Genomic DNA, 11,703 nt, shown 5'->3' with positions numbered 1-11,703 from the left:
AAGTCCATGTTGCTTGCAAACTTCACCCAATCCATATTAACGGCTTTTGTTGAGTTAGAAGCCATTAGGATCGAATGCACGAACCATACCAAGCACATCTTGAACCTCTCTAAAGAGGTATACCCACCTTCTCCTAACCTCTCCTTTAAATCGCATCCCGTAATAGACACCTCCCCTCCCCCCCAAAACCTTTTTAGTCAAGTTATCGGCTACCTTACTCTTCTTTATTCTTTCTTGCTCTTCTGCATCTGGAAATGCCCCACGTCTTAAGCCTATCATCAGGGCATATTCCATCATCCCAAAACGTAGTGGCTTCACATCCACCACGAACCACATTTCAATTTTTTTTTTTTTTTTTGCTTTTAACTGAGTGCAGCAACATATAATGCACTCTCTGTCCCCAAAACGCATTTTTCCAATTTTCTCCGATGTTCACAAAATGACCGAAACAACTCTCTTTGAATCGGTCCATACCCTTATTTTGTTCCTCTAAAATCTCAATTATTCTCATAAAAACTTGCCAACTCGACCTAACTGTTACCCTTACGGGGAAGTACGGTTCCTGATCGCTCGCTTCAGAAAATCTGCACAATCTATATAAACTAAATATCAGCAAAAAAAAGAAACCAAAACAACCAATAGGCTGCCAATTTGGGGGATATGGGTAACGAGGGCATCAGGGAGTGGGTGTTTTTGGCCTTGAGAAGACCGGGGAAGCCAATGCAAGCCCTACAGAGGCTATTGTGGCAGGTTCCATGAGGTTGGAGGGCTGAGGATGGCTGGAGGTGGCGGAATAGGGGGTTGGAGGGCTGCCCTACATATCGCGCGTAGCTGTGCGTGGCTAGCCCTACAATATGCAGGGCATCCCTCCAGCCCCCTTATTCCGCCACCTTCTATCATCCCCAACCCTCTAACCTCCCACAAACAACCTCTCTACGGCCTCCCTTGCCTTCCCCCATCCTCTAGAACCCAAACAAAGTCATTCCCCTGATGCCCGCCAACTACTCGACAAAATGCCACAACCACCACACAATAAAACCAACTACATATCCCCCAAATTCGAACAAATCAATCAAATTTCTCAGCAAATTCAAAACCACAAGTAAAAAACGTACCCTTTCTTCATCGGCGTCCTCCTCTTTAGAACCATTTTTCGATTCTTCTTTATGTTCTTGTGCAGCCGTTGTCTCCTCTACCTCTAGATCACCTTGACTCATCGAATGATCCACTGGAGTGTCTTCTTCGACAGCCTTTGAACAACCGCCGTCGCTGGAGTCTTAAGATTTGGAGTGGGGTTGGGTTTTCCTCCTCTTTGTGAATATCAACCATGATTTTGTGTAAGGAAGCTTTAAGATCGAATATTTGCCAAAAATAGGGCACTTTTATTGCCGAAAATCACAAAGAAATCAAAGGTGTTCGTCGGTCCTTTTTTGGTTATATGGCTCGATTAAGCGATTTTGAAGGGTAGGGGTCGTTTTTAATTTTCAAAATTTAAACAAACTTCTGTTAATTATAATATTACCCACATATGTTTAAATCTTTTCAGTTTAACCCGTTTTACATGTTTAATGAATCTTACGTGTGCCACGTCAGTTTTTCTAACTCAAAAAAATTTGTAAAATATTTTCAGAGTTATTTTTTTAAATACAAACATGGGAGGTCTGGCCACCCAAACAGAAAAAAAGGAAGAGGACAAGAGGTCAACATTAGCTAACAATAGCTAGACTTGATTGGCAATCTTTGACTATAAACTCCAATTGCGAATATATTAAACCAGCCAATCCTTTATTCCCTATTCAATTACTCTTTAATTATACTTTCAACAAGATCGACTTTGATTGACTTGGAGAAGTTCCTGAGCAATTTCCAGGGAAACTTTGTACATACTGCATATACCAATCAGCTTTTAGCTTTAGTTAATGGCAATTCTTTTAGGCATCTGTCAAAATCAGTTCAACACTATCTATCCATCTATTCCTTCAAATTATATGTAGTTCTAGGAAGCATCATCCCATTCATTTCCTACGTGATTTTACAGTTTATCTAGACTCAAATTTAAGGTTGAGCCATTGCAATATATAACCATTTATAGGGATAATTACTTTAAATCTCCCCAACCCTGTGGAGGTTATTTAACGCTTCTATGTTCAACCAAACAAAAAAATACCGACAGCAGGGGGTTTAGAGTTAATACTCATATCACAAGGGGTTTTGAAAAACTGTCTCCCATATGTAAATAAGGGGATTTTAACTAGAGATAATTACCTTTATTCCCCTAGGGTTTTGAGTCTGCTATCTATGTCCTCATTGTCCTGTAGTTTAAAATTTAAACTGCTGGAAAGATTTCCTTGATTCTGAGTCTAACCTACATTAAACTATATAAGGACAGAATGGGTATATTTTGTGTACTATTATTTTTTCAGTAAAGTTAGGTTAATATTACCTCTAAAGGCATTTTCATTTTTATGTAAAAAATACTTGTTTTAAAATTAGAATTAATTAATAGATGTTATACTGATAAAAATATTTCCTAATATTTAAAAGGGCAGGATTTTGACGAGTAGACTAAAAGCTTAGGATAGATTAAGTTTTTCTCTCATTTTAAGTTGCAACTACAATTGTGTCATCAAACGTGCCACCTTTGAAATTCTCGGTGGCCAGCAACCGCTGCCAGAGGCGTTGTTGCTGCAACAGTAGTTACCTTTTTTTTTTTTTTAAAATGTCATAAAAAATTATTTAAATAAAAAAATTTTAATTCAAAATCATTTTATAACTTGAAGTATTTTGTACGAGTTATTTCGTCATTGTTATTATCAATGTAATTTGATTTTTAAAAGTTATATAAATTATTCTAAAATCTAATTTTAACGTTTTATTGTGGAGAAAAATTCATAGTAATAGGTGCCATCTATAAATTGACAGAACTGTGAGGGTTTATTGCAGATATCCCTTAGAAAAGCCTATCCAATAAAATTCCAAAAAAATTATAAAATATTAATGTTACATTCACAACCTCTTCTCACAAACTCTCTCACACTCTCGACATGATAACTCGTCATTAATCAACTCACAAAATGATCATACCTGCTTGTATGAGGCTCACTTCCCCATTTGCAAGCTAACCGATGATGAGTGGGATTATGAAAAAAAGTTTATAAGAAAATATTGCAAGCGTAACATTTTCCATTATAAAATCATCTCGTCAAGGCCAAAGGATTCAAAAAGGAGAGCTAGTAGTTTGCTACTTTGCTATATGAAGTCAATGAGCATAATCCAAATGTATAAGCACATCTTTTCTGCAATCTATTCATAAAAAAGGAAAAAGAAAAAAAAATGTACTATATTAGGAAGAAGATATCGAAAGCTTACAATGCTTTACTATAGGCAGGATACACCACTTTTATTTACAGTCATACAAACAACTTTACTGTGATGTACGCACAAAATGGAATGCCACCAACTTGTTTTTTCATCAGGACACATGCCCATTTCACTCCAAAACCTGGAAATTACCCAAAAAAGTATATAATAAAACAATACCATTTTTGGGCTTCAGTCAAATGAATGATTATAGCTTTTCCCCTAAATATTCCGTGATCCAATGCCAGCCTCAGCTTCAGACAGGTTACGACGATTCTCATGCAGCAAGTAGTCGCAAAGTTCTAAAAGCTGATCAGCTAGAGGAGGAATACCAGGGTTGCGCCCATCATTATAAATGTGAGCATTGATGGCAATTTGACAAACATCATGTCTGAATTCCTCTCGGTCCTTGTACTCCATCCTCCTCACCTTATCCCTGATTGTGGACAAGTCCATGGGATGTTTAACAATATCAAGGTAATCGGGAGCCTCTTTCTTTGACACAGGTTTTAGGAAAAGAAATGACACATCAGTATTTTCTCTGAGTGTTTCCACAATGCATTCTAATATGTTTGACAGACCGACCTGAAAGGATATATGTACACACAAGTCAATATAGATTAAAAATAAAACATATTGAAATATTTATCATCTCTTATAATCTTGAAACCAGTGAAGAAAAAAAGGCAACCCTGCATCTGAAAGTAATTCAAGTTGATAGTTTTCCCTCAATTATCAATATAGCTCCTCAAACTTCTCCCCACTTTTCTATACCAAAGAAAAAAATTAGGAACTTTTAAGCAAGAAATTATCTACATTACTATTAAGTTGTGCGTTTTTTACTTTACAAAAAAAAAAAAAAAAAAAAAAAAAGGAAGTCACTCTACAGTTAAACGCCCCTTGCGATTAAATTGTAGCTGTAGAGGGATTAACAACCACAGTGTGGTAGGACATACTACTGCTAGTGGTAACAAGAGGTATCTACTGACACCGTGGTTGAAATTGAGATGTCAGTCATATATCTAAACTTTCTTTCTGTACATTATACAGATTATTTGATTCACAAGGACCATGATTTGTAATTGTTTGATAGAGCATGAAAAATAAATTCTACATGTAGGTAACAAGGTAAGAATGAGTAGAGTACCTCCCCCCCTCTACGTCGCTTAGTTGGAGGCCCCGACTCTGCAACATACTTTCCCAACTCAGAAACATGCCTTCTCTTTGCACTGCGGTCTCTTTCTGGCATCCTTCTATCATTTCTTCTTGTCCTATAGTCCTCTAAATAATCCTCTGCTATTTCTGGCTTTTTCTTCTTTTTCTTCTTTGCTTTCTGGCGTTCTTCTTCCTCTCTCTCCCTTCTGATGGATTCTTCATATCTTTTGATTTCAGCAAACCTTTCTCGCTCTTCTTGCACCCTCATTTCTTCCTCATAAAGCCTCCTTGCCCTCTCTTCCCTCAACCTGGCCGCATTTCTCTTTTCTTCCTCTTCCCACCATCTTCTCTCCTCTTTACCTTTCTTTTCTGATGACTCATAAATCAACTGTGACCTTTCCTGCTTCCCACACTTCTCAAAACTTGACAAGTCAATTATTTTTTTTGTTTTCCTGTACTCAAGATGAGTGGCTCCATCTGGACTGACTTGGTCCAGGTCAATAATTTCTTTTGGTCGTTTGATAATAATTTTCTTTTGAGGCAGCTCCCTATCCTTCTCCATAGGAGGGCGTATCACAATAGAGGGTCTATTAGATTCAGCTTGTTCTCTATCTGTACTAGTTCGGGGTCTAATGACAATAGCAGGCTTATGGGATTCTTGTTCTCTATAAATATTTGTTGGAGGTCGTATGACAATAGAGGGCCTAGGAGATTCAGCTTGAACTCTATCTGCATCTGCTAGAGGCCGTATTACAATAGAGGGGTTATGAGACTCAGCCTGCATTTCTTCAGGTTTTAGCTTGTTAGAAATTTTTATTTTATTAACCTTAGCAACAGACTTGTTTGCAGTTTCAACATCAGAAGTCACTGGTTGGTCAGAACTTTGCATGTGTGCAGAAACAACTTTATCTGAAAGCTTATCAGTGGAGCCACATTTAAATTTTAGGGGGAGAACTTTCGCCTTTGAATTAGATTTCTCATTCTCTGAAGCTTCAACCACAGCAATTTTTGTTGCACTTTTAGATATGAGCTTCTTTTTAAGACTTTTTGGCTGAGACTGACTTGAAGGATCCAGAGTGTTGGATTTTCCTGAAGCTTTTTCTGAATCTGCAGTTTCAAGCTGTGTATCTGGATCTGCTCGATACTTAGGGCAGTTTTTGTTGGTCCTCATGTGTCCAAACTGATTCATCAAAAAGTAAACAATCATCTGATAACATATTTTGGACAATATATAAACTCTATGCTAATTTAAAGAAGTTCAACCTGACCACAAGCTCCACAGACGAAACGCTCCCTTGATGATTTCTTCTCCTTAAAAAATACTCAGAATTGTTATTGGTTTAAATTTCAGACTGTTCATGCGAGCTTTGGGGAGCGGTACTTGTCATCTGCTCTGTTTGAAGATCTGAGGAAAGAGGCTGAGAACATGCAACCAGTTCCAGTTGACTAATGCTAGTACCGTGCTGGCCTGTCAAAAACTCAAAATTCTATTGCAAATTTCTTGTATTAATGCTCTTGTTGAACTGTGTTTGTCTGAGATATGATGTGTTCTTAAATTTAGGTGCAGAATATAATAAATTTTAATTGCTCTTGGTCAATTTTTCCCTGAATATTATTCCATAATTTCCATATAGGTTCATCTTACGAAGTATGGGGTATACATTTTTTAAATCAAATTCTCTAAGATAACCTCTAAGACCATCTCTAACCCATCACCAAATTGATGTGATTTTTTTATGTAAAACACTATTGCATCTCCAATCTATTGCATCAAATATTATAATAAAAGGAATATTCTTTAAAATATATATTTTTTTTTTGTTGTAATAACCAACAATTAATCTATTTCACTCATTATTTATATATATATTAATTAAATATTGAAAATAATATTTTTATTAAATAATAATTACTTTGAAAATTATACTAAATAATAAAATTAAGCATTTATTTACTCAATAAAAAATTATGCAAAAAATATCTCAACAACAAGGTCAAGGATCTCAAAATAACTCTAATTCTTTCTAATATTTTGATGATCTTGTAAAATCCGGAACTAATCTACCGGAATATTAAATTGTTATTTTAGTTTGTGTTGTATTTTCTTTTAATTTTAGTGTTAATTTTTATTTTGAGTTGTTGTAGTTTACTATTTGCATTGAATAAAATTTTGTTTTTAAATTTTCATCATCTTTTGAATTATAGCATTATTATAAATATTAATATAAATAATAATCAAATTAACTTAAATACAAATAACAAAAAAAAAAAAAAAAATTTGCTGTATGAACAGTACCATGCCAATTTGGTGTGGATGAACAGTGCTACACCAAACTTAGCATGACACTGTTCAGTCGCAGCAAATGGCGCTGCATTGGAGCAACAGTTTCAGTGTTTCACGCTATTTTGGTGTTTTTCACACCAAAATAGTGTGGGTTGGAGATGCCCTAACTCATGAAACAAAGGAAGCGTTTAGATCATATAATGTTTTATTATAGGAGTATATTATTTGAACGGAAAGAAAGATCACCTTGAAAATTATTGGGAATGTTTAGAAAATGTGTTTGGTTGGTTCGAATAAATTGGTGAATAATATGTTTGGTTGGGAGGATAAATTGACGGGTTTATTATATAGATTATTAAATTACCCTCATTTTTAAATATTAATATAATAGTATTTTTATTATTATTTTTTGAATCATTTATTTTAACCCCCTATATTTGAAATTTTGCTAAAACACCCAAACTATATAAAACTTTAATTTATAGTAAAATCACCCCCACTCACCCCAAGCCACTGCCGGCTGTCGCTGATAGTCGATGGAATGGCACACAACTGATCGTATATGGCCTGTCGTGCGCCAGCAAAGCTGGAAATGGCCATGGATCACATATCCATGGTCGGAAAACAGCTAGATCTATGATCGTTTCACGGATAAAGATGTGGTCGTGAAAAAGCCAAATCTTTGGCTATGCCATTTCACGACCAAAGATCAGGCATTTTCACGGCTATATCTTTGATCGTGAAAGGACCATAGAAATGCTAAATCTGGTTGTTTTCTGGCTATGGATTTGTGATCCATGACCGGAAAAGGCCTTACCGTTGCATGACTGGCCATATCTCGTCGATCATGCAACATTACGGTGACTGATGGCAGTCGACAGTGGTTTTAGGTGGTTGGAGGTATTTTGTTAACTTTTAAACATTCTGTGGTTGAGGTGTTTTAGCTAATTTCTCAAATGTAGAGGGGCTAGGCTGATTGTTATTTGGTTGATATTTGAGGACAATTGTATTCAAAATAGTTTTTAATTAAGGGCAAAATGAGTAGACAAATCAGATTACTTAGGTAATGTTTTAAAAATACCCCCCAACAAGGTAATAAGGTTATCTCCCATATTACCAATAGTAAACACTATTTGAAATACAAGATTACTGTAATATTTTATTACTTGTAAAAAAAAACATATAAATTTTGCAAAATAAACGAAGATTACCTCCGTTATCTTATATAACCTCGGTCAAAATTGCCCCAAATTTATATATTACATTACCCATTGATCATAATCTCTAACTTAAAAATGACATGAACAATTATCCTTTAACTAATGCCCGATTGTATCAAAAGGTTGTGGGGTTATTATTATCTAACCCTTTGAGAGACTATAAAGTATAAATATAAATATACAAACGTTTAAAATGATCAATTATTCTTTTAAAAGAGTATCAAAAACTTTTCTAATAGGGGTATATATAATTAAAAAATTATGAGTATATTTTCACTATCTTTTATAGATGGAACTTTAAAAAAAAAAAAAAANCAAGTGGTGCTTCTGAGCAAGATATTGTGAGTATTTGTTACATTTAATTAATTTTCTTTAACTAATTGATTTTAACGTTATATGTACATTGTTTTGTAGATGATTCAAGCCAAAATGTTACTAGCACAAGATAAAAGTTATAAGAAAGGTTTCAGATTTGATCATGCGTGGCCTATACTTAAGGATATTGAAAAATTTACAGATAATGTTAATGCTGCAGAAGTATTTCAAAGGCAAACCGGTAGGTTTGTATCACAAGAATCAGAGACTCCCACTTCAAAGTCTCCCTAATCGGTGCCTTGTGACATGTCTTCAAATTCTCTAAACAAAAATGATGAAAATATTGGTGGTAGTTCGGCTCAACGACCCATTGGGGTGAAGAAAGCAAAATTTAAAAGGAAAAATGATAAAGAAGTTTTAAACAGTTTTGAAACTATTCAAGAAGAAAATTGATAGCTCAATGCTATTTTCAATTGGGGCAACTCAGTTAGAGCACAAAATTATGAAATCCAAATGAAAAAATTGGCTTTGGCGGATATGGGGATTCTAAGACAATTACTTGGGCGAACTTTCGCCAAGAATTTTTCGACCAATATTACTCCCGATTTTATGAAGATTCGAAGAGAAGCAGATTCTTTGAGTTAACTCAAGCAAACATGTTGGTGGAAGAATACATGAACAAGTTTATTGAGCTGTCCCAATTTGCCCCATTGATTACCAGAGATGAAAGGGCAAAGTGTAAAAAATTTGAAGAGGGCCTCCGACAAAGAATTAGAAGAGCAGTGACCGCAAACTCCTACCCGATATGCTGTACTGAACTCCACCAATGGCGGTATGTTGTGCCTTCTAGTAGGAACTTAGCAAATCGAAGTTTCTAAGCCTCAGTGCACTCCATTACGTCAAACACCCACTCAATCCTATCCATCCAAGACTTCGCATCTGTGGCATCCCCAGTCCCATCAAACATGGTTGCCCCTAACTTCATTGCTCTCTCTACGGTTTTTTCACTTGCCTGACGCCTCAATGTCCGATCTTAAGCCACTCTCGTAGGCAATTGATCTAAAATATCAATTGTCTGCTCCATGTTAATCCTATAATTTAGGGGCTCTACATTGACTTCAATGACTAGTTCTACCCCTACATAATGATCATGGGTAACTGGCTCCACATATGGTCCCTGAGGTTCTAGCATGTAGGTAACTGACTTTTCTACTACTTCCCCTCTAGGCTCACTCGCCCTCTTGTGTACTTGAGGAACTAACAATTCCCTTACATACTCGTGCGAGGTTGGCCACGTCGACTCATTCTGATATCTACAAAATGTAAACAAATTTTTCTTTCTTAAAAACAACTGTTATGCCTGCAATTAACTTTCTTTCTGTAAGAAAAAACTGCATGCATTATGAAAATGCCCTTAAAATCGAAAACTTGGCTCTGATAGCAAGTTGACACAACCCATCCAGACCCTCCTAATCCCATGGAATCCTGGCGCTCCCGTTAGACTCAGGTGACCGAGACATGCCACGTGAAAATCCGTAAAACTGGCAAAGCCTGTTTTCTTAATACACTTTCCATAAAACCATTCTCTTATTTTAATCATGAAATGTATACACACACACACACACACACAGATATATATATATATTCCTTCCTTAGAATATTCTTTAAAATATTCTTTAGAATATTCTCTTTCTCTTTCTTTTATGGTAATAATTAATAATTAATTTATTTCACTCATTAGAATATTCTTTAAAATATTCTTTAGAATATTCTCTTTCTTTTTCTTTCATGGTAATAATTTCTTTTATTGTAATAATCAACAATTAATTTATGTCACTTATTATTTTTGTATATATTAATTAAATATTGAGAATGATATTTTATTAAATAACAATTACTTTTAAGGTGATAATCTGTTTTATGGTAATAATCAACAATTAATTTATTTCACTCAATAGAATATTCTTTAAAATATTCTTTAGAATATTCTCTTTCTTTTTCTTTTATGGTAATAATTTCTTTTATGTTAATAATCAACAATTAACTTATTTCACTCATTATTTTTGTATATATTAATTAAATATTGGGAATGATATTTTTGTTAAATAATAGCTACTTTGAAAATTATACTAATTTAATAAAATTAAGCATTTATTAAATCAAATATTAGTTTAATGATTTGTAAGTTAATTTGGCTTGAGCTTTTATAGTTGAAGAAAATACTATTCAAGATAAAAAATAATAATTTAAAAAGATGTATTGTCCATTCAAGCTTTTGAGATTTGTGGCTTATTTCAAAAAGATGTATTGTCCATTCAAGCTTTTGAGATTTATGGCTTATTCAAAAAGATATATTGTCCATTCAAGCTTTTGAGATTTGTGGATTATTCAAAAAGATATATTGTCCATTCAAGCTTTTGAGATTTGTGGCTTATCACAACTCTTACCAACGACCCGCTCGATGGCAGGCAACTGGCCGACGATACTAGAGCAGACCCGCCTAAGTCGATCCGTTCTTTGGAGTTCTCGCTGCCCGCATTTAGATCGCGGAGGCGCCGAAATAGTACAGTTGATGGGAGGAGATGGCGGCAGACAAGAAGTTGTGCCAGTAATGGAGGTGGCGAAGATGGCCGAAAGAAATCATGTGTAAATTCTTTTAAATAATGAACACGAGGTTAGTCATTTCTTCGTATTGTCGCTGTAGCGGTGGAATTTTGGATGATAGAGGTGTAGGGATTTAATCGTTATTTCAATGGCCAGACCTCCCAAGTTTACATTTAAAAAAATATTCTGAAATTATTTTTGATTTTTTTTTTTTTATTTCTTTTTTTGCTTAGAAAAGAGCAACACTTAGACCATCTTCAACCATTGCACCAAATTGGTGCAAGTTTCACACCAAATTGGTGTGATTTTTGCTGTAAAACACTATTGTATCTCCAACCTACAGCACCAAATATTACACCAAAAAGAATATTTTTTATAATATTCTTTAAAATATTCTCTCTTTCTTTTATGGTAATAATCAATAATTAATTTATTTCACTCATTAGAATATTCTTTAAAATATTCTTTAGAATATTCTACTTCTTTTTCTTTTATGGTAATAATTTCTTTTATGGTAATAATCAACAATTAATTTATTTCACTCATTATTTTTTTATATATTAATTAAATATTTGGAATGATATTTTTATTAAATAATAATTACTTTTATGGTAATAATTTCTTTTATGGTAATAATCAACAATTAATTTATTTCACTCATTATTTTTGTATATATTAATTAAATATTGGGAATGATATTTTTATTAAATAACAGTTACTTTGAAAATTATACTAATTTAATAAAATTAAGCATTTATTTAATCA

General features: G+C 34.2%; 1 protein-coding gene across 1 annotated transcript; it reads right to left on the bottom strand.

Moving 5' to 3' along the window:
* Positions 1-3,578: 3,578 nt before the first annotated feature.
* Positions 3,579-5,686, bottom strand: LOC116145144 (transcription initiation factor TFIID subunit 1-like). The gene is made up of 2 exons (XM_031430577.1): positions 4,508-5,686; positions 3,579-3,945 (listed from the first exon to the last, which is right to left on the bottom strand). The coding sequence occupies exons 1-2, from the start codon at positions 5,684-5,686 to the stop codon at positions 3,583-3,585; spliced, it is 1,542 nt and encodes a 513-aa protein (XP_031286437.1). The 3' UTR covers positions 3,579-3,582.
* Between the last annotated feature and the right edge of the window lie 6,017 nt (positions 5,687-11,703).

The sequence above is a fragment of the Pistacia vera genome, unplaced genomic scaffold (genome assembly GCF_008641045.1).
Source record: "Pistacia vera cultivar Batoury unplaced genomic scaffold, PisVer_v2 Contig460, whole genome shotgun sequence".
In the NCBI taxonomy this organism is placed as follows: Eukaryota; Viridiplantae; Streptophyta; class Magnoliopsida; order Sapindales; family Anacardiaceae; genus Pistacia; species Pistacia vera.
The sequence above is the reverse complement of the archived record's forward strand: the minus strand, read 5'-3'. Positions and strand labels throughout refer to the sequence as shown.

Excerpts from the sequence above, each read along its gene's own strand:
- LOC116145144 (XM_031430577.1), bottom strand. The coding sequence starts at position 5,686 with ATGAGGACCAACAAAAACTGCCCTAAGTATCGAGCAGATCCAGATACA. Across the intron at positions 3,946-4,507 it reads AGCGACGTAGAGGGGGGGAG|GTCGGTCTGTCAAACATATT; the intron begins GTACTCTACTCA and ends ATATCCTTTCAG.